General features: G+C 41.7%; 5 protein-coding genes across 8 annotated transcripts; 3 read left to right on the forward strand and 2 right to left on the reverse strand.

Moving 5' to 3' along the window:
• Positions 1-428: 428 nt before the first annotated feature.
• Positions 429-5368, forward strand: LOC6609602 (probable serine/threonine-protein kinase clkA). The gene is given in 9 exon segments (XM_032717155.1): positions 429-530; positions 1280-1588; positions 1649-1773; positions 1872-2323; positions 2394-2495; positions 2555-2775; positions 2836-3134; positions 3195-3511; positions 3787-5368. Coding segments are annotated over 8 exon segments (1854 nt in total). The 5' UTR covers positions 429-530; positions 1280-1311; the 3' UTR covers positions 3848-5368.
• Positions 5369-5922: 554 nt separating this feature from the next.
• On the reverse strand, positions 5923-8096 carry LOC6609603 (probable serine/threonine-protein kinase fhkB). Its single transcript, XM_032717161.1, has one exon. It carries the CDS (start codon positions 6685-6687, stop codon positions 6145-6147), a length of 543 nt encoding a protein of 180 aa, XP_032573052.1. The 5' UTR covers positions 6688-8096; the 3' UTR covers positions 5923-6144.
• A 2531-nt stretch (positions 8097-10627) lies between these two features.
• On the forward strand, positions 10628-13637 carry LOC6609604 (protein 5NUC). Its single transcript, XM_002034245.2, has 7 exons — positions 10628-10719; positions 11358-11600; positions 11658-11808; positions 11872-12128; positions 12191-12485; positions 12558-12855; positions 12916-13637. The coding sequence occupies exons 2-7, from the start codon at positions 11365-11367 to the stop codon at positions 13476-13478; spliced, it is 1800 nt and encodes a 599-aa protein (XP_002034281.1). The 5' UTR covers positions 10628-10719; positions 11358-11364; the 3' UTR covers positions 13479-13637.
• On the reverse strand, positions 13539-15717 carry LOC116800702 (transmembrane protease serine 9). Its single transcript, XM_032717160.1, has 7 exons — positions 15501-15717; positions 15386-15428; positions 15127-15272; positions 14543-15070; positions 14380-14428; positions 14208-14314; positions 13539-14154 (listed from the first exon to the last, which is right to left on the reverse strand). The coding sequence occupies exons 1-7, from the start codon at positions 15700-15702 to the stop codon at positions 13781-13783; spliced, it is 1449 nt and encodes a 482-aa protein (XP_032573051.1). The 5' UTR covers positions 15703-15717; the 3' UTR covers positions 13539-13780.
• Positions 15718-16646: 929 nt separating this feature from the next.
• On the forward strand, positions 16647-20142 carry LOC6609605 (protein 5NUC). 4 transcript variants are annotated; one of them, XM_032717156.1, is made up of 8 exons: positions 16692-16866; positions 17234-17325; positions 17782-18008; positions 18057-18207; positions 18266-18522; positions 18581-18857; positions 18931-19231; positions 19295-20142. In XM_032717156.1, exons 3-8 carry the CDS (start codon positions 17785-17787, stop codon positions 19840-19842), a joined length of 1758 nt encoding a protein of 585 aa, XP_032573047.1. In that variant the 5' UTR covers positions 16692-16866; positions 17234-17325; positions 17782-17784; the 3' UTR covers positions 19843-20142. The 4 variants fall into 4 exon arrangements, with proteins under 4 accessions (XP_032573050.1, XP_032573047.1, XP_032573049.1 ...); XM_032717159.1 differs by lacking the exons at positions 16692-16866; positions 17234-17325 and adding an exon at positions 16647-16669; XM_032717158.1 differs by lacking the exon at positions 17234-17325.
• Positions 20143-23198: the final 3056 nt, after the last annotated feature.

Genomic DNA, 23198 nt, shown 5'->3' on the forward strand with positions numbered 1-23198 from the left:
CATCGATAGGCCGGTCTCTTATCAGGTATATTCTTATTGGATTTGTTCTTATTGGGTTTTTGATTTCAAATGCATTTTTAGTTAATATAGAAAGTCATATTCAAGAAAATATTACATATCATTTTTTTTTGTAGTGATGCACATTACGGAATGCTTAGAAAGAAAAATAAAAATGAAACTGTTTTATTTCCATTCGTTAGTTTTAATTTCATTGCAATCATTGATGTTAAGTTTTTGTAAATTTCTTTTTTTAAGGTAAATAGAAAAGTATTTAATAATTAATAAAATGTAAACAATATAGAAAATTAGCATCATTTAAAACAATTACCCGTTCTTAGCTCAAATAAGTTCTGATTATCCAGTGCTTACTGTACTAACCGCCGAAGACAATGGCATTTTTGCGAACTGCGCTTTTTCGAGCTCTCGATCCGCGGTCACACTTGCACAATTGTTTTTTTCGCGAATTCAATTGCAGTTTTTTCGCAACCTTTTAAATTAAGAGCAATAATCGAAAGGGCCATTTAACAGTGGTAATTAACTTTTAAAACTAACGGCAAATTTGAAAAGTGTTTGTGTGTTGGGCAAGCTCTGGAAAATCCAGTTGCAGAAAAGCATCGGAAGCAACAGAAAGCGCTCGATGCAATTTGCAAATACATAAAAAAAATAGGTGAAAAACTGCGTCCCACTGAAAAGTGAAAGTGCAGCATGGGTCGCGGGACGTGTGGGGAGGGCACCAGTTGGACACCCAGCAGTTGCAGTGGAAAACTGCCCAAAATCAGACGCTATTTTTCTTAATCCTGAATCTGAAAGGATAATATCCTTTTTACCGGTTCTGCTTACCCAAAGCTTTTGTGTGCGAAACTACGGCAACAATTTGATTTTCCCATTCGCTCAATTTTGCACGGTGGTTGTTTTTGCCCTGTGTGTATGTGTGTGTGTGCGTGGGACTGTACGTGTGTGTTTGTGATGCGAGAGTGTGTTGGTAAAAGCGTTGTTAGCGGTTAGCCGCCTAATTGATTACGATAAATAATTACATTTTCGCCAATAATAATAAAATTTGATATTGATCATCCTTGAAAACTCATCCACTGAAACTCTGATAGTTTAAAAAATTATTGATATTTAGGTATAGAAGAACAGTTTCTGTAAGATCCTGGCAAATCCTTTTTGTTACAGAATCCTAAAAAGCTTTATGTCCTCAAAGGATAATCTTATTACAAATTGATAATTTTATTATATGTGTTTAGAAGTCATACATTATATCATTAGTTTCCTATAGACCGCAGCTCCGGGGAAACGGGCGAAACAATCATGACCGAGAAGTACGACGGCAACGGTGACTTTTCCGCTTTCAACGACGATGACAACGATTTTGGCGGCAAGGTTCGCAAGCCTGGTGGATCTATTGGAGCACCAGGTGGCGCCCACAATGGCGACGCTTCCGCCCACGATCACGGTCATCATGGTGTAGATCCCGGCGGCAATGTCCAGATAAACGAGAAGGCCAACGAGTACATACGCGATTGTATGGCGGAACGAAATCGCATGGACAGGAAGTTTCCCATTGCCGAGAAACTGCTGGAAGGCGGTAAGCAAAGTCAGTCTAATAATTTCTAAGCAGCATCTAATTACTCTTGTCTTGTTTTAGAGATTGAAAAGGTCCAGACCACAGGAAGGATCCCTTCCAGAGAGCAAAAATATGCCGATATCTATAGGGAGAAGCCGCTGCGGATCTCGCAACGTGTTTTAGTTCCCATTAGAGAACATCCCAAGGTAAATTTCACACTGATTAGCTTGTCTAGTAATAATTCAAATTGAGTACAAGTTTTATGACTGGCTCATTTCATGACCGCTAAACTTTTATTATTCAGTTCAACTTCGTTGGCAAACTGCTGGGGCCCAAGGGCAACTCCCTTCGCCGCCTTCAGGAGGAAACCCTTTGCAAGATGACCGTCCTGGGCCGCAACTCTATGCGCGATCGAGTCAAAGAAGAGGAATTGCGCAGCTCCAAGGATCCCAAGTACGCTCACCTCAACAGCGATCTGCACGTGGAGATATCGACAATAGCGCCGCCCGCAGAAGCCTACGCCCGAATCGCCTACGCCATGGCCGAGCTGAGAAAGTATTTGATCCCAGATAGTAACGACATTATCCGGCAGGAGCAGCTGCGCGAGCTGATGGACAGCACTAGCCTCAATGACAACGACAATGCCAAGAGTGGCTATAAGAAGTCGTCTTACATGCAGGGAGGAAACAATGTTATGGGTGGCGGCTCAATTAATCCGATTGGAGGGGTCAAGAACACGCCGCATCACAGCTATAGGTGAATTATATTTTTCTAGAAATAGCGTCAAAAACGTACCTAACTTGTATCTTTTGTTAACCCTTTTTAGAAGCTCACAGCCGTCATCTTTTAGTAAAAATGTGCTGGCTCCGAAGCAGAAAGTCATGTCCATATTGGAAAAAGCCAGGACGGCCATGGACGAAACCTATGGGTATGTTTCTTAAATATAGATTTATTCAAGGATTCTTACTTAATAACTATATTTTACAGTCGTGGCTATGATGACGGCCTTGGTTATGATCCCCACCAGTCGTACGATAGCTACTCCTATGGCACTCATGGCCATGGACCCCACGGACCGCCAGCTAACATTCTGGGCGGAGTGGGCGGCATCAGCGGTGGCGGTGGTCGGGGTGGACACTACGAAAGCTCCGACTACGAGCCGGATTATGGAAGACGAGAATATTATCAGCATTCGCCCGGCTATTCTGGTGAGTTACGAAGTGGTTACATCTATAGAGAGTGTGTTACATTTCGAGTCATCTTTCCAGCTGGCGGCGGCGGAGGTGTAGGTCTGGGCACTGGCGGCGCTTCTCAATCAAATGCCATCGGCGGCTCTGGTCTCAGTTCCAATCACAATCGCAGCCATGTTAACAGGTGAAATTTGCTGGACCCTAGTAGTGCCAGCGGAGGTCGAGGTACAAACCCGGCGGCAACCACCCAAAATTTGACCATGAAATCCCAACCCAATAGCAGCAACAACTTTTTGCCAAATCACGGAGCAAGTGAGTGCCAAAACGGCAAGAACATAAATCCCAACTACTACTACAATTCCAACGGCAGTTCCAAGGTGAGTGTACCCAACTGATAAACAGGCTGATCCATAAAAATAATCCCAACTATCTTTCAGGTAAATCAGCAACAAATTCAACAGTCGCAACCAAATCTCCCACCGCAGCTATCAGGCCACAACAACAACAGCAGCAATAGCACCCGGGCCAGCAATATGAATAACACCAGTAGCCACAATAATTGCAATAGCAACTTTACCCCAGTCGGTGAGAAAAACTCCAACGACGTTTCATTTATATCCTCCTATCGACTTGGTCCAATGGATGGCCAAAAGAGTGCCAACAGCAACAATATCAACAATCACACATTAGGCAGTAAAAACCACAGCAACAACACCACCACAACCGCTTCAGTGCCCAATATGCTCTTAGTAAGGTATTAAAATGCGATATTAACGAACGCAGAAGAGAACTCCTTCGTCCTTGCACACAACCCACACTAAATCGATGTCTTTGGACAATGCAAATGAATACACGGGCTTTATGTGAATCCGCTTGCTTGCTTCTTACATACATATACCTCTCCGCTTATCCGTCAAAGTTCCCGTATTGATTTGCATTGATCCGGAAACGCATAAAACTCATTCGATTATACACCGCAAACCAAAGACAAGAACATCTCTCTAAATCCAAATTAACATTCTCTTACAGACCTGCTAATCCTTCGCTACATATTGGCACATTTCCGTTCTTGCCCGTGCAGTTTTTCTGAACCCAACAGATTACAAGAACTACAAGCAGAACAAGCAAATCGAAAAATCACATCAACATGAACATCACAGAAACTTTGTACACTTGAGTTCATAAGATTAGAGGAAGGCGTAGGAGGAGTATTTACAAAATGGACAAAATGAACTTTACGATATATACCACATACAAAACATATACATAACAAATATATTTATACATATATTTTTGCGTGCAAGGATTAACGTTTAATGATGATGAGGCTGGAACAACAAATCGAAAACCTTACTTTCGCGTTGGCTATAAAACACAGACGAAACTGTGTCCAGTTTTTTATCTCTATTTACAAAACATCTTAAAGATACTAAAGAGCCTGAATGATTAGTGGGAGCTGTATTCGGTCGGGAGTGATCAGTAGTTAAGCACACGGCTCAGCTCAAAGTTGAGCTGGGATAGTCTGGCGTACAGATGATACAGAGCGAATCCAGTTGATACAGCAAGACAAAGCTATGTATAGGGAATGAAGGATCCGACTGACCGTCGGTAGAGACAGAATCTATGAGATTAATTAACTTAATAGAATATAATAATAAATACAGAGGGCACACTTAAACCATAATTTTATTTATATATGCATATATTTAACAAAACTAACGATACAGATAAAGAATATATATATATATATATATATATATACACTTACAAATTCTAATATTTACATAATTAACAGAGATCGACTAACCCCATGTTGACACGAAAGGTAACAGATTAACCCTAACAAAAATTATCTAATACTCGAGCATTCAGAATTAATATATCGAATACTAAAGATCTACAAATAACTAACAAATTACAAAATATATACAAGTTTATTGTGAATCAATGTCCATAAGTGGATAGTGCTGCAAATGATTACTTTATTAAAACACCAGATACGACAACAATAAAAGAGTAAAAAAGAATACTTAAACGCAAGCGTAAGCGTAAGAATAACAAATACTCAATTTACTTATACACGAATATAAAGTTCTAACTAAACCAACAATGTAACTCAATACAAAATTAACGTAATAACAATGTAATTCAATGTACTTAACCCATTCAACCCATGACGCTGGATAAAGCAAAGTAGTTTACCCAACTTTTCGTTTCCACAATTGTTCAACAATGAGTCGTCTGCTTTGTCCAGTTGTCTCCATTAATTATACACTGAACTAACAAAAGTAACAAAACTAAACATAACTCGTAATCGACAATTTGATCCGTTGCCAAGCTCAAAATTTCGTTTCCTGTTTTCTCACTTTTAGTTAGTTTTTAGATTAATGAGAATTCTCTGTAGAGCTTAAGTAGAACCAAGAGAGTGTGCCAAATGTTTGTAGGAAGGGGTTCGGAGGGAGTGGAGGCCAGTGGACGGATCCCTTCCAGGTCTGAAATTACCAATTGAAATGCCAATTTATAGATATTATCATTTTTAATATGTATGTAACCTAATTTAAGTATCGAGCGAATAAAGTTGACGTTGCTAACGCAATGAATTAAACATGTACTCGAGGATTCGAATAGGAAGATGAAAAAAACGATATCTTGTCCAAAAACCTTAAGAAACATTTACTTACATACAACCATGTGAAACGTTAAATTGTTGAAAACAATTAAAATCTAGTTTTAATGAAATATCAGTAATACAGATAATACAAAGGAATTACAACCATTTATTACAAATAATTATCGTTGTTACAAATTATACAGATAACTAATATGAAATTATAAAAAATGCTACTTTAGGGCGATTCCCCAAGCCCCAGATAATTTATGATACCAAGTTAATGAAATAACCGAACAACAAAAACACCCCGCCCTAACAACAATAAGAATATATACACTTATATGATATACATACCTACAAAATGAATTCAAAGAAATAATATATGGCGATTGAGTTATTCTCATTAATTATTATATGTAAAATTAAATAACACAAGTAATAACTAAATGAATAAATAAATATATTTAAAATGTATCGAAAATCGAATGTAGTAGTGTTTTTATTCCCAGCTAGAATGGAGCCCCACAACCTTAATGAAAACTTCTTCCTTCATGTTTTAGTTTCAAATACAATTTATTTCGTTGTTGCTTATGTGTTTTATATTGCTTTACAATAATTGACTAGAGTAAATAGCTTAGGAATACCCAGATCCCTGTGTTGCATAATTTCCACCCCCGGAAAGTTCGCAACCCTTGGTTTCTCTCTCTCGTTTTACTTGCAATGAGATCGCAGCAAGTGACTAGAATGAGGAGGAGTTCCTGCCCTCCGGTTTGCTCTCAGGCGTGCAGCAGTCCATCGCTTTGCCCAACCAATTTCCCGAGTAGGGTCTGGTAGAGTGGCGACTCTGTGGGTATACCCTCGCTCTGCAGGAACAGCAGTGTTTCCCTAGCGCACATTGCGAAACCCAGTGCCTCCGCCTGGCTCCTTTGGGCTGGCGTCGGTGGCGCAAACTGGGCCGCCACCTCGGCATCCTCTTCTCTTTCCTCGGCATCCTCCGCTTCAGCTCCTCCAGCCGCATAGCCATCGCGATCGTCTAGATCCTGCTCAAAGGCATCCAGTTCCGCCTGCAGCTCCATTATCTTTTGCAGCGCTTCCAGGAGGATTCGATTGGTGGCATCTGGCGGGGTGGGGCAATCCTGGCCTGGCTCTTCTGCTGGCGGAGTTAGAGGACGATGGCGTTTCTCCGGAACCGCTTCATTCGGTTGCTGCTCCTGTTGCTGTTCCTGCGGCTGGACACGTTGCTCCTGCGCCTGCTGCTGATGTTGCTGCTGCTCCTCCTGGCTGGCTCGCTTGCGTTTCATTATCAATTTGCCCGACATGGTTAGAGGATGATCTACTAGATTTAAGCTGCAATTGTTTGGTTTTCGAACTCGCTCCTGCGCGACACAACCTTCGTTCACCTGGCGATCGCCACGACTGAGCTGCGACCAACTGCACCCTGGCGACCAACTGGCAACTGCCAACTCCAACCCCAAAATGCGGCAGGGACCAGAGATAGTGGCATTAGGGGATGTGCCGCGCCAAGGAAATTAAAAACAACAATCCATCGGCAACCAAAAAAAATAAAATTGTTGCAGCTGTTTGAGTTGCGGCAGCTGAAGCGGGAGGGCAACAGGATACTGGCTACAGGCCACAGGCTGAACGGCAGCAGCAGGATATTGCAACCCTCAGCTGGCGCTGCCTCTCCCTATCTCTCTCTCTCTCTCTCTTTCTCTATCTTTCTCTGCCGCTGCAGCAGCCGCGCTCCGAATATCCTCCCTTCCTCCGTGCATCCGTCCTGCACCCCATCCCCCCGGGATCGCAGCCGCGCCCTGCTCGTCCTTTCCGCCCTGCCAGTTGTTGTTGTCCCGTGTCCGTTTCCCTTCGGTGCGGCATAGCCGATTCCCAAGTTACCTTCCTATGTCCTTTTTTTATTGGAGGCATTTGTGTGCAAAATGAAAGCATTTAAATCTAACTAACCTTTCACAGGTTTTGTCTTTTTTATACATTACATTTATACATTTTATAGCATAAATTAATAAATTATTTATACCTCTCAAGCTTTGGTAATAAAGTTCTGAGCGTATATATTTTCAAAAATATGTATAAATGTATAAAAGTTCTCAAGCTTAATTGCTTCTTAATTGCTGGATTTTAAATTCAGTTGATTTCCAATAAGTTTCGATCTGTTTTTAGCGAACAACGACCGATATATGTAATTGCTTAAATTGCTTTTCTTGGCAAAACGTGCACTGCTGACGCATTTAAAGAATAAGTTATTCAGGTTAGACAGCTGAGCTATTTTTTTCCACGTATCCGTTAAGCATTGTATTCAATCAATGAGCTACCTAAAATTTTGTTTGTGAACTTTAATCACTTACTGCTAAGACGATGCTTCTTAAATACTATATTTATCACAAATAAATATTTTAGTATTTGCATACGTTTATCAGGAATATTATTAGTACATGCACATATCGTTCAATGTGTGTGTTTGCAGGGGATTCCCCAGTGCGTTATGCCCGACAGTGATAAGCATTTGCAGCTGGCACGCTTCACATTCATCTCTTCGATCGGCACTTCCCCTGCGAGTTAGTTTGACCTGCCACTGCAATGATAAGTGCACACCTAAAAGCACTGCGAGAAATTTCCGAATTTCGTTGTCATGGGAATGGAAATTTGGTACGCGGTATGAGTTAGTGTGAATAAAATCAAGTTTACCTCCCCGTTGGCATGGAGAACCAATTCTTATCGGCTTTATTGCCGATTGTTAACTGAGTAAAGGTGAGTGGTCGCAAATGCTAATCGATAATGCTGTCAAAATTTGGAATGAACATAATTCGCTTTATGGTTTATGTCTGCGCATTTTGTAATCATGACCATAATTTAAAAAAAAGGTATTTATTTTATTATAAGATGACACCATAAATGAAGAATCCCCAGTCCCAAGAAAAAAAATAATGAAGCAATCTCATTGATAGTAATAAATGTTTATTTATGGTCAAGGAAATTGGGCATTATTTGATTTATTTGGGGCTGCGAATTTGACACAATCTCAGTGAATTGTTGTTAACGGAATTTCGCCGGAATTTCGACGTCTGTGAACTTGTGATATGTCTGATGATTGGATATCAGATATGTAGAGAACTGCAAGGGTGGCAATTTTTGCCACTCGACTCACACCCTACAATTTTGTGTGCGGGTGCTACCCGCCACGCACATCGCGGGTACACTCGGTCACATTACCGTTAAACACATGGGTGTTTCCAAAAATACTCGGGTGGTCTCGTAGATAGTCGAGTCACAGACAAGATGCGTAACTCCATACGTTTTACACTCCATACGTTTACACACTATTCTTTCGGCGTGGCTCTAGACTTTGTCGAATACTTTGTAAAATATGCCCTTCATCTTATTATTATATATTATTATAATTATATATATTATATTATATATTATTAATATATATATATATATGTAATTTAATTATTATATTATATATATATATGTATATTATATTATATATTATTATATATTATATAATTATATATATTATATTATATATTATTATATATTTTATATATTATTAACGTTATTATTATTTAAATATAGATTATAGTAAAAATAATAGTACATAATGTCACAAAATTCATTTCAAAAATGACTTTATATAAGAATATTTGTCATTAGAGTATTCAGCTAGCGACGCGTGAAAAATTAATAAGGCAATGATTCGAAACGGTTGGCACCCATTGAGTACATCAAAGAGCAAAGACATGAGCATTTTCTTGGGTATTCCCTTTTACCCTTCATTTCTTATACCCGTCGCGCTTCCACCCATACAAATTTTAGGCGTACAAAAATGACCTGCGGCCGATCGTTGACTGTGCGTTTTTTTACTCGTAAGAATAACACCACGTTGGTAAAACACTCGAGTATTTTGTGTTGCCGCAAGTAGGGTGTCAAAAAACACACGGGTACCTAGAGTTCCGAGTGCTTATCGGGTGGACGTAGAGTGCCAGAGGCGGGCTGCAGTTCTCTGATATGTACATTATTTACTTGATAAGCAATTGATGTTGTTAAGGGCGTATAATAATTGAATCATATATTATTTTTCATCATCATCATCATCATTATCGCACACTTGACATTGTGTAATATTGTGTGCTGGTTTCCCCCCTTTCCACATTTCAGCTCAACTTGGCCGAAGCATCTTTCATTTATTTTCGAACCAACTCAATTGCTGTTGTATCTTGTATCTTTCGGATATATTTAGGCGACAACGCGAGCAGTAAAATTGTACCTTTCCCTTTCGTTTGAAGTATTTGCCCGAGCAGCACGGGCAGCAAATAGCAAATACATTATCCACGCGACAAGTGGCAGCGGATAATTTGGTGTACTGTGCCCAATTCCGGCAATTGTGATCAGTTCGTGTGCGTCGAACTTCGCAGTAAACTCATAAAGTAATTAACGCGAATCGAAACGCTGCTGTTGAGTCGAGTTCATCTTTCCAATATTATCATCCTTCCATTTCGGCGGCCATAAATCTTTTTGGAACAAGCAGGCCTCATTGTTCATCAATAGAATGTGCCTCAAGTTCGCAGAAGACACTTGCTTGGAATTTTCGGGAAACTAATAACAAAGATCGGCTTACTCGGCAAAAAAACATGTACAGTTAATACTCTAGAAGTGGGAATCATCTCGTGACAGTGAACATGTTTTACTAGCTAACGAATTTGAAATAATTACACATATGTATTTAGTTATTGTATAGATACATTTGGATAATATTACCAAGAGCTTGAAAGTATGCTTCTCTTTTTAAAAAATTCGCTTTCGAATGTGTGATCTTTGTCTTTCAAGTGTTTAGATCACTTACCATGTGAATGTAAATTCTCCTTAGCGAGCGTGCACCGTACATATATATTTTTTAGTACAATCCATATTTCGGCGTGGGAATGTCACGTTGCGTTTGGACAACTGTTGGGCTAACTACCTGCCTCTGTCTGAGTGGCTATGAGTCAGATATAGATAGATATATAGCCAATTCACCATATATCTATAAATATAAAGATCTATAAACGTCGATTATCGCGCGATAAGTCTGCTTCCGATGGCTCCCAAAACTTCGAAATACAATGGGGCAATGCAGAAAGAGCATCGCATTGGCGTTCTCAGCCAATTTAACCCGCTCTGAGCCGCAATCGCAATACGAGGCCTTATCGTAATCAACAGTCCGCTTCGCGAGGCAGTAAATTTCGGTTTGCTGTTTAAGGTACTCACTCGGCTTTATGTTTTCGGCTAATAACGGTTCTCGCACTCTCAGCCAATTTGGTGGGTCAGTTAGCCCGCGGACCGTGCGACGAGTGCATGTGAGTAGCGATCGATGGTGTTTCCTAAATTCGTTGTTTCTGAAGTAGCAGAGTTTTTTTTTCTCGCTGGCGATCGATCGTGCCTTTTGTGCCGAGTTAGCTTTTAGGCCAATGCCATGAGCAAGCTGAAGTTCGAGCTCGTTTCCGAGTTCAATCGAAAACGAGTTGGCCGAGTGAAGTGGACCGCGATGGCACAAATTAGTCGAGCTGAATGGGCTGGGGATTTGTGTGTTTTTGCACACGCAAAGTGATAAGCGGCGATTAGATTTAAAGCACCCAATAAACAATAAATTGCGATTTCTACGCGCTCGTGTTTGATAAATATTTGCCTCTCAGCAGCAGTGGATAGATGATAAGGTCGAAAAGGACCTTCAACAGCCAAAGTAGAAAATCTGGTTTACAACGTTTGAAGGGTTTCCATTACTTGTGTAAAACCCATCAGATAAGAAAGCGAACTAATACTAATAACAAACTTCATTAAGTGGCAGTGCATTAATTTTTTATTCAAATTTTTGGATTATGACAAACCAGTTTCCGTTCACGAATCAGTGCTTATTACGATTTCACCAAAGATTTTCCACCCACATTTCATCCCTTTGCGTGTGATAACTTATCAGCGATAGCGTTTATTGTTCCAGCACCAAAATGTTACCTGCCCGTAGTCTCCTTATCGGATCATGTTGCCTACTGTCCCTACTGATTCATCCGGTGCAGCCGAATCCCATTGCTCCCCGTGCGGAAGTGGCCACCGAGTTCATCATTCTGCACAACAATGACATGCACGCCCGATTCGAGCAGACGAGTGTGACCAGTGGCACCTGCTCCAAGGAGGAGGCCAATACGGATCAGTGCTACGGAGGATTCGCCCGGGTGGCCTACGAGTAAGTGCGGTCAGGTTGCCTAGAGTTCAACTATTCATGCTACTGACCTTAAACTAGGGTGCGAAAGTATCGCAAGGAGGCGGAGGAGGGTGGAACTCCAGTGTTCTATCTCAATGCGGGTGACACCTATACCGGAACTGCTTGGTTCACCGTCTTCAAGGACAAGATCGCCAGTGCTTTCCTCAACAAGCTATCACCAGATGCTATTGTAACTATTAATTGTTGTTATCCGCATCCTTTTATTAAGTTTAATCAACATACATTTCAATAGTCTCTGGGCAACCATGAGTTTGACCAGAATGTTGAGGGTTTGGTGCCCTTCCTCAATGCCGTGGAATTCCCCGTTCTGGCCTGTAATCTGAACCTCACCGATGTGCCCGAAATGGCGGCTGCCAAGCAGCTGGCCAACTCGACGATTCTCGAGCGAAATGGGGTGAAGATTGGCGTTATTGGTTACCTTACGCCCGATACCAAGGTGCTTGCCTTCCGGAACAAAGTGGAGTACGAGGAGGAAATCGTGTCCATCAAGTGAGTATAGCTCAAATCAGCTGAAGATCAAGGATGTTCATGTAAGTTCATTTACTCCCCAGCGCGGAGGCCGAAAAGCTGAAGGCTCAAGGCATCAATATCATCATCGCTTTGGGTCACTCTGGATACCACAAGGATCAGGAGATAGCCAAGAACTGTCCGGAGGTTGACATAGTCATTGGTGGTCACTCGCACACATTCTTGGATGCCAATCAGCCGGTGGCTGATCCCACGGATTCTGATCCGGAGGCGGTTCGAGGTCCCTATCCCACCACTGTGGTGCAGGCGAGCGGCAAGAAGGTACCGGTAGTGCAGGCATACGCGTATACCAAGTATCTCGGAAAGATTCATGTTCAGGTAAGCGGCACTATATACTATTGGTTTTTTATTAAATAAATATTAATTTAATTGTAATAACCAAATTTCCAGTTTGATGCCGAGGGCAATCTGATCGAGTTTGATGGAGCTCCTATTTTGCTGAATGCCTCCGTAGCTCAGGAGCAGGATCTCCTGGATTTGCTGGACGTATACCGTCCCAAGCTGGAGGAGCTGGAGAACATGGTCCTGGGTTACACTAAGGTGTTTCTCGAGGGCGGCAACATCTGCCGCATGAGGGAGTGCAACCTTGGCAACTTGGTGACAGATGCCATGATCTATAGTCGCGTGGTGGAGAACAAGGGCGGAGAATTCTGGACGGATACTGCGATTGCTTTTATGCAGGGAGGAGGTGCGTTTGCTTGGTGTCATTAGAGAAATTCGAAATTACCTGGATCTACATATTTTATAGGAATCCGTGGCTCCGTCGATAAGAAGGCTGATGGAGTCATCAATGGCGCCACCCTCCTGGCCGTTCTTCCGTTCGAGAATAATCTGTACATAACGAGGATTCTCGGAAGCACCCTTCTGGCTGCCCTGGAACACTCCGCGGCTGTGAGGTTGCAGGACTCCAATGGTGGATTCCTGCAGATGTCCGGAATGCGTGCGGTGTACAACTACAACAATGAGCAGGGCAAGAGAGTGGTTTCCGCCCAGGCCCTATGCGCCAGCTGCTCCGTGCCCACGTACAAGAGCATCAATGAGACGGCCCTCTACCAGGTGATCGTGCCCCAGTTCCTGCTCGAAGGCGGCGATGGCTACACTCTGACCGAGGAGACGGATCCCTTCACCGAGAGCATGCAGCGAAACGATCTGAACGCCACCATGGAGTACCTGAAGCAGCGCCATTTCGTGTATCCCGAGATCGAGGAGCGAATTGTTATCCACGAGAAGGCTGACACCGGATCGGCGTCTGGCATTGTGGCCTCCATCTCCTTGCTCCTGCTCTCTTCCCTGCTCACTAGATTCATCTAGAGGAACTTTCAGCTTCTCATTTCGGAACCCCAATCCATTAATAAACTTAGCCACATTTGGTCGTTCGCATATGCGATTGCATTTTTTCGACTTAAATAGTCAAGTGTGATTGGTGATAAGTTTGCCCTTAATAAATATAATATATGCTTGTTTCACACACACAAACTTAAACTAAATAGCTAATAAATGTTGTGAGAACTGAAATGACCTTGTGTTATTAAATTTATTTACTCAAAATTAAAATGATGGCTTGGTTAGTTTTCGATTCGAATTTCGATTGAATCGACTATAATCCGGATACCCTATCCATTCTGGCCTACTATTTCCGAGATCCACTCTGTATTTGCCATAGTACTGGTTATTACGTATACGTCATTGTACGAAACTTCTACCAAGCCCAATAGAACGATATGTGGCATGCCCGAAGCATGTAATATTTTTTTAACCAATATATCGCCAGCTGTACCAAATGCCTGAAGTGCATTTGGTTTGAAAATGTTTTTCACACAAAACTGATTCGGTTGGATATTTTTCCCCAACTCATGTTCACACAACTGCCATTTAAGGGTTTGCACATTTATAACGTACTTGCTTAAGCCATGTTGATCGGTGCCAGTGATACTTAAAGAACCATCGAGGTTTGTAGTCTTCAGAATGCAGATCGGTCTCAATGTACCTGCAACAGAAAATCACTGTAATGCCTCCGAATTTGTTTTCCAACTAAGTTACCTCTGATTTCCAACCGACGCGTCAGGCCAATCAGTGATATGTTAATGTTGGTAAACGGCTTAAAAATCGTGCTAACTTGGAATTCCATACCCATCACAACAATGCCTCTGCGGAAAAACAATATCTCAATTTGCAAAACATGCTGTTTGCGAAAACTTGTCAATCAACTCACAAGGAGTAGGGATCGGCTCGAGAAACGTCCGCAGTGGTCAGGACATGGCCTAAATTTCAAAATAAATTAAATATAAATAATAAATTAAATAATAAATTTCATAAATTTCCAAAAAAAAAACCAACAAAACTCAATTGATAGGTATTTGATAGCCGATACGTACGGTCGGTGATCAGCACACCCTTCGCGTATGTTTGAAGTCCAAAGATGGTGGCCATTAGAATGGATCCCATGGAATCGCCAGTGCAGTCAGCATACAGCAACCTACCGTTCTCCCTGCGACTGACCACATCTCGATCCCGATTGCCCCTAACCGTGTTTGCAATCCAGCCGCTATACTGTGAGACATCGATATAGAGACCCAATCCATCGCATTCGTTGGAGCCATAACTGATAATCCCGAACTGCGTGTCGAAAATCTTGCTTTGGTAATTGATTTTGGCTATCAACGGACCGCCAGAATCGCCGGCACATGTATCTCCTTCTTGGCCAGTCGCACATATCTGTTTCGAATCGGGAATCACACCAAAATTGTTTTGGCATAACATAGGGTTGGTTCGATAAAGGAAAACACTTTGAAGTATATCGCTTTGAGCGGCATTTTTTGTTTTTCCCCATCCAAAGGCATTATAATAGCGAATTTGGTTGCCCAATGTTGCGTCCAAGTAAATGCATATTGGTTGAATATTAACTGTGGATGAGTACAATTAAATGTTGGAAAATCGCTCAAAAAAGACACCAGTTTACTGTTAAATATCGCACTCCTCTCCAACTTCAGCAGGGCTATATCGTTCACATAAGTGCTATTGGTGTATTCTGGATGGGCTATAGTTTCGATCACACGAATCTCATCGGTCGGGCGTTGAATGTTGTACGCTCCAAGTCTCACGAATCTTTAATTGACAAAATCGTATTGTTAAGAAATCTTAAACTCATACACTCGCCATATGGCAATAATAACATTTTAGCAGAAAAACCTCAAGATGGGTTTTTGTTTCATACTCACAGCGTTTGTGCATTGTTGCAATGAGCAGCCGTTAAAACAAAGTCTGAAAAGAGTATTTGCTCATAGACCAGGGAACTTTTTATACACAAATTTAATGTATATATTTAGTACGAACCTTTGTGAATAATCGTGCCGCCGCACAGCAAATGTGTTGTATTAAAAATGCCTGCTATATACTGAGCATACAGTTGACTTGCGTTAAAGCCTACAATTTTCGGGACTAACGCTTTTCCACAGGGCTGCTCCAAAAACATGGAATGTGCCAAATGGCAACATCCCAATGAACACAAGAAAAGCCACAACAAAAGGTACGTCATGTCAGGCAGAGATCAAGAACACGAGTGAAGAGCAAATGACTGCTTATCAGTTTCATAAAGCTCAGTTTAAGTATACGTCTAGCCAAAATTAAAAACTTTGGAAAACTTGGAACAGCAATCATTGCCAAAAATATGATTTATTGTTTCATTGTACAAAGTGATAACTAAACATGAGCGAACGTCACAGTGTATTGACTATCAGATACCCCGCACTCAGCTAGTGACAGTACTGAAGGGAAATTTTGCAACTAAATTTTGAATTTGCATCTCATCACCCTTCCAGCACAAGTGTGTTCTTATAAATAGTTTGTTTTTGCCACGTATACTACATTTCTTGATTTGGGTTTGTAAGTATTTAAAGCATTACCTTTGATCATTTATTATACGTGGAACTAATAATAATAAAGTCATATTTCAGAACCATAACTTCCATAGAATATCTTTATAGAAATTTCAATACAACTCTAATAATTCTTATGTTATCTATAAGTTCTTAATAACAATCCAATTCTGATTAAATATGTATTACATTAATAAAGGTGTAAAAAACTATGAACATGAAATTTAAATATATTCTAATAGCTTGGACAAAAGAAATCCACACATATTTTTTTTTTTATTTTTTATTTTTTTTTTTTTATTATTATTATTATTTAATGATTTATATACTTTCGAGCCTACATCCGCTGTCTGCGCTGTCATTTTGCATTAAACTATTTATAAATTAGCATTGGTAATGCTAATGTCAAAATATATATAAAATTATCAACATATTTTATTACTTATTGAGTGCAACTGTTTCTGCGTCCCTCACATGCTCCCGTAGACGTAGGTAACTGATAAATTCGGTATAAATAAAAATAATGTATAATAATTAGAAGAGCTGCGCTGCAGCAGAGCAGCCGGCCGCGAATGCGACCGCAGCAATCGGGAGAAGTCAGTGCGATTGTGGACATTGGCGGCAAAGGTTGTGCACATTTCGAACGCTGAAACTATGGCGAAATTGATCGTTATTTAAGTTCTATCAAGTTCAGAATACAATTAACTTTAATATTGCTAACAGCAACTAACTCATTAGCTGGTAAACCCGTGTCGCAGTGCTGATAGAATTCTAACCATGTTCAGTTACAATTGTGACCGTTGAAGGGTTAAAAGCTAGAAAATGTAATATTAGCATTCTACAAAAAAAATTATATCAAGTGAATTGCCCGCGCGTGGGATTAAAGTGCAATTTGATATTATTTCCAATGCAACTAAAGAAAAACCAGATCCATAAATAGTGTCATTCGCACCACTAAAGTGCCGATATATGTACAGTCAAACTTCTAAATGTGTTTTTTTATGTATCTGCAGTTTCATAAATGGATAATCCATCTAAATTAGCCTTAAAACTAGTGCTTCCTTTTCTAGTCCATTTATTTTTACGCGAAGCATACATTATACGATTATTTTTATTTGTTTTTCTTTCCACAATTTGCACGTCTGGCTTTTCTCAAATTTTTGCAAAATCTTATACACATTTCATTCCCAGTCGAATTCGAAATTTATGAACTGTGCGAAATTTAGTGGCGCCCACTGTTTTTTGGTTGACCCCAGCTTTCATGCTCAATGTGATATTTTTGTGTGAGTAAATTGTATTGTTATTTTCGCACATGCTTCTGCTTTAATTCTGTTGTGACACTTTCGAATGGATCATTTTGTACTCTACCGGCGCTAAGTAAACAAGATATGTTTATCATTTGCGGACTGTTGAAGATATGCATGTTTCTACGGAAACTTATTTGCAAATTGTCTGCTGTTGCGAATAACTAGAATTTTAATTAATTTCTGCTCTTTGTTTAGACAGCACGTTCGTAGCAGAAGCGAACTCAATCAGTTTGATAAATTGTAATTAATTTTGAAACAACTAAATGATATCGCAGTCTGCAAGACCTTATAATTTCTGTTGTAAAGCAATTATAGTTATATGGGATCATAAAAATTGTCGCAAAACACTTGTCAACTGCTTTTGGATTTTGTTGATATAAGCTATTCGCTGGGCAATAATGAAAATCTCAACTGTCATTCCCAATTGGACAGAAGATGCAGTCACGTTGGCTTTCCGGGATCTTCGTGATTCTCCTGGCCTATTGGACACGGGCCAATCCAATTTTAAGCCATCCCAAAGTGGCCACCGAGTTCATCATCCTCCATAATAATGATATGCATGCCCGTTTCGATCAGACGAGCGTTAATAGCGGCACCTGCCCTCCGGAGGATGTACATACGAATAAATGCTATGGAGGATTCGCCAGGGTGGCCCATGAGTGAGTTATCCATTCGAAGTATCGTATCCTTTAAACAAACTTTTTTAGAGTTCGAAAATATCGGAAGGAGGCTCAGGAGGGCGGTACTTCCGTGTTGTACTTAAATGCTGGTGATACCTACACTGGAACCTCTTGGTTCACTATTTTTAAGGACAAAATCGCCAGTGCTTTCCTCAACAAATTAAAACCGGATGCTATAGTATGTATTTTGCCATAATTTCGCTGACAAAATATCTTCAATCTTACATTATTTGTAGTCCTTGGGCAATCATGAGTTTGATGAGAGAGTAGAGGGTCTAATACCCTTCCTCAACGAGGTCACCTTTCCCGTACTGGCCTGTAATCTGGATCTAAGCAAGGTCCCCCAACTGAAGGCCACCAAGCACTTGGCTCACTCCGCCATCCTGGAGACCAATGGCACTAAGGTCGGTGTCATAGGGTATTTGACACCAGATACCAAAAAACTTACTCTCAACATGGATGTGGAGTTCAACGAGGAGGTGGAGTCCATTAAGTAAGTGCAGGAAACATCCAAATCCATTGTAGCTAATTTCAAAAATATTATTCCAAAGTATTGAAGCAAAAAAACTGAAGGCACAGGGTATCAAAATCATTATCGCTCTTGGCCATTCGGGTTATTTGAAGGATCTGGAGATAGCCAAGAACTGTCCGGAGGTGGACATCGTCATCGGTGGCCATACGAACACCTTTCTCTACACCGGTGCCCAGCCGGATGCGGAGCACATAGATGGACCCTATCCAACGATGGTCAAGCAGAACGGTGGCAAGGAGGTCCCCGTGGTGCAGGCCTATGCGTACACCAAATATCTTGGAAAACTTCATGTACAGGTAAGTACTTAAGTACAAGCTTCATGAAAGGAATAAACTGGTCACTAATCAACTACGTTACTTGTATCTCCAGTTTGATGCCGATGGCAACCTCATCAAGTGGGACGGATCTCCCATCCTGCTCAATGCTTCAGTGGCTCAGGAGCAGGACCTTCTCGATCTGTTGGAGGTCTTTCGTCCGAATGTCACCAGGCTGGAGAAGTCGGTCGTTGGGCACACCAAGGTTCATCTGGAGGGCAACAAGGCGGTTTGTCGGGCCGAGGAGTGCAACCTGGGCAACCTGATAGCCGATGCAATGGTGTTTAGTCGCCTGATGGAGGAGCAGGGCGGTGATTTTTGGACAGATGCTGCCATTTCTATAATGCAGGGCGGAGGTAAGTGTTGGACGCACATGCTCCGTTTGTAGGTGGAAAATTAGAAACACTTCTGTCCATCAGGCATTCGTAGCTCCATTGAAAAGCGATCGGATGGCGCCATCACTGACAACGATATCCTTTCCGTTCTGCCCTGGAGTAATAAGCTCTATATGGTGTCCATGAAGGGTAGCAGTATTCGTCGAGCTTTAGAGCATGGAGCTGCCCTGAGAGGCAAGGATTCGGACGGTGGCTTCCTGCAGGTGTCCGGAATCCGTGTGGTTTTCAATTCCAACAAGCCCGAGGGTCAGCGAGTGGTTTCCGTGCAGGTTCGATGCGCCGCCTGCCGAGTGCCCAGCTATAGCGATCTGAAAGATACCTCCATCTACAATGTCGTCCTGGGAGAGTTTCTGCTGGATGGCGGCGATGGACATGTCATAAGGGAATCAGGCCATCAGCCACAGCGCCTGCAAAATAACAATCTCGAGGCGGTATCCCAATATCTGAGCCACCGGGACTATGTCTATCCCGAGATCGAGGGTCGCATTATTTTCATTAACTCAACCAATGCAATTATGGGCTCGGCAGCACTGCTTCTTATCTCTTCCCTTCTGATAAAAATTATTGCTTAAAATAATCAAATAATCGCGGTTCTATGCTTAAAATGAGCTTCAAAGTTTATGCGTCGATATTGGGATACATCTCTTATGCTGATATTGCTCGACGCAACACGACTCAATCTAGGGCTCGTGCTACTGTGCAGGCCGAAGTTATACCAACGTCGGACAATAGCCTTAACAATAAATTTATGGCGTTAGACAACTCCATTCGGGCCATCAATACGAGAATGGACCAACTATTTAAGCTTATACAAGAAACTGTAGAGGCTAATAAAGCTTTCAGAGAACTGGTTCAGGTTCTAATTACACGTATTCCTAAATGACCCAACCAACCTTAAAAATCGGATTGTGGAACGCTCGCGGATTAACAAGGGGCTCTGAGGAGCTTCGGATATTCCTCAGCGATCACGATATAGACGTAATGCTTACCACGGAAACACACATGCGAGTTGGTCAGCGCATCTATCTCCCAGGGTATCTTATCTCTACTAATGACAGGCAGATAGCGAGCGTGCACCTGCAAACATCGGTTGGGACCGTCACTGTAGCTGCTGTATATCTACCTCCAGCAGAAAGATGGATAGTAGATGACTTCAAATCCATGTTTGCTGCGTTAGGCAACAAATTTATTGCTGGTGGTGATTACAATGCCAAACATGCATGGTGGGGGAACCCAAGATCCTGTCCTAGAGGTAAAATGTTGCAAGAAGTCATTGCACATGGGCAATACCAAGTTCTGGCTACGGGCGAACCCACTTTCTACTCTTACAACCCTTTGTTAACACCATCAGCCCTTGATTTTTTTATAACCTGTGGGTACGGTATGGGCAGGCTAGATGTACAAACTCTCCAGGAACTCTCGTCGGACCATCTTCCTATTCTGGCTGTATTGCACGCTACGCCGTTAAAGAAACCACAACGCGTACGACTACTTGCCCATAATGCTGACATAAACATATTCAAAACTCATCTTGAACAGCTGAGTGAGGTAAATATGCAAATTCTGGAGGCGGTGGACATTGATAATGCCACAAGCCTTTTCATGAGCAAACTAAGTGAGGCTGCTCAGCTTGCTGCACCGAGAAATCGGCATGAAGTAGAGGCCTCCAGACCACTTCAACTTCCTGCCAGAATATTGGCACTGTTCAGGCTAAAACGAAGAGTTCGAAAAGAATATTATGGAACAGGTGATCCCCGCATGCAACAGATCCACAGTAGACTGGCCAACTGCCTGCATAAGGCCCTTGCTCGAAGAAAGCAGGCCCAAATAGATACCTTCTTGGATAACTTGGGTACTGACGCGAGCACAAATTACTCACTGTGGCGTATCACGAAACGGTTCAAAGCTCAGCCCACCCCAAAATCAGCAATCAAAAATCCGTCTGGTGGCTGGTGTCGCACTAGCTTGGAAAAAACTGAAGTGTTCGCTAACAACCTTGAGCAACGTTTTACACCCTATAACTATGCACCGGAAAGTCTCTGTCGTCAGGTTGAAGAATATTTGGAATCGCCCTTTCAAATGAGCCTGCCTCCGAGTGCTGTCACACTGGAAGAAGTGAAGAATTTAATAGCCAAGCTGCCACTTAAGAAAGCTCCTGGAGAAGATCTTCTTGATAATAGAACCATTAGACTTCTCCCAGATCAAGCATTGCAGTTCCTTGCCTTAATATTCAACAGCGTTCTTGATGTTGGCTACTTTCCGAAAGCTTGGAAATCGGCGAGCATAATTATGATCCATAAGACTGGAAAAACACCGACAGACGTTGACTCGTACAGGCCCATCAGCTTACTCCCATCTCTGGGTAAAATTATGGAGAGGCTGATCCTAAACAGGCTGCTCACTTGCAAGGATGTTACCAAAGCGATTCCCAAATTTCAGTTTGGCTTCCGGTTGCAGCACGGTACTCCTGAGCAACTACATAGAGTAGTGAACTTTGCTCTGGAAGCTATGGAAAACAAGGAGTATGCAGTAGGTGCCTTTCTTGATATTCAACAGGCATTTGACAGAGTCTGGCACCCTGGGCTCCTGTACAAAGCGAAGAGGCTGTTCCCGCCGCAGCTATATTTGGTTGTTAAAAGTTTCCTGGAAGAACGCACATTCCACGTCTCTGTTGATGGGTACAAATCGTCAATCAAGCCAATTGCAGCTGGAGTTCCTCAAGGAAGCGTTCTTGGCCCAACCCTATACTCAGTTTTTGCTTCGGACATGCCTACTCACACACCAGTCACAGAGGTAGACGAAGAAGATGTGCTCATAGCCACCTACGCTGACGATACTGCTGTGCTCACGAAAAGTAAAAGTATCCTGGCTGCCACTTCTGGTCTACAGGAATACCTGGATGCATTCCAGCAATGAGAAGTGTGCCAATGTGACGTTCTCCAACCGAACAGGTAGCTGTCCGGGTGTCAGTCTGAATGGGAGACTGATCAGACACCATCAGGCTTATAAATACCTTGGTATTACCCTCGATAGGAAGCTCACCTTCAGCAGGCACATCACAAATATTCAGCAAGCGTTCAGGACCAAGGTTGCTCGGATGTCTTGGCTCATTGCACCACGCAACAAACTGTCGCTTGGCTGCAAGGTCAATATATACAAGTCCATATTGGCCCCCTGCCTGTTCTACGGCTTGCAGGTATACGGCATTGCTGCGAAGAGTCACCTTAATAAGATCCGGATCTTACAGGCGAAGACCTTAAGAAGAATTTCGGGGGCTCCTTGGTATATGAGAACAAGAGACATCGAACGCGACCTCAAGGTGCCCAAATTAGGAGACAAGCTCCAGAACATCGCCCAAAAATATATGGAAAGGCTTAATATACACCCCAACAGCCTAGCAAGGAAGCTAGGAACTGCAGCTGTGGTCAATGCTGACCCTCGGACTAGAGTCAAAAGAAGACTCAAGCGACACCACCCTCATGACCTCCCTGACCTGGTTTTGACCTAGAAATTCTTAGTTTTAAAATTCATTAGAATAATCAAATAAATAATAATTATTATGTTATATCAACTATTATAATTCTCCCTATCATTTTTAGGATTAAAAATCTGTTAGTCTTAAGTAACCAAGACATATTGTAAAATAAAATAATTTAAGCAGATCAAATTAAGTTGCCGCATGGGTAACAGTGCGTTGATCAAATAATAAAAACATCATCGTTATGCAAAAAAAAAAAAAAAAAAAAAAAAAGATATTGGGATAATTTTGAAACTCTAGATTCCAGAAAACGAACTATCCATCAATTGTGTTTGCCATTGCATAGTTTTAGGCAGTCTTAAATAGACACCAAATTAATAAAAATCGTATTTAAATATGTTGTTGTTTTCTTTGCATGATTTCATATTTGCCCAAAAGAAGTAGTAATAA

This window comes from Drosophila sechellia, chromosome 2R (genome assembly GCF_004382195.2).
Source record: "Drosophila sechellia strain sech25 chromosome 2R, ASM438219v1, whole genome shotgun sequence".
In the NCBI taxonomy this organism is placed as follows: domain Eukaryota; kingdom Metazoa; phylum Arthropoda; class Insecta; order Diptera; family Drosophilidae; genus Drosophila; species Drosophila sechellia.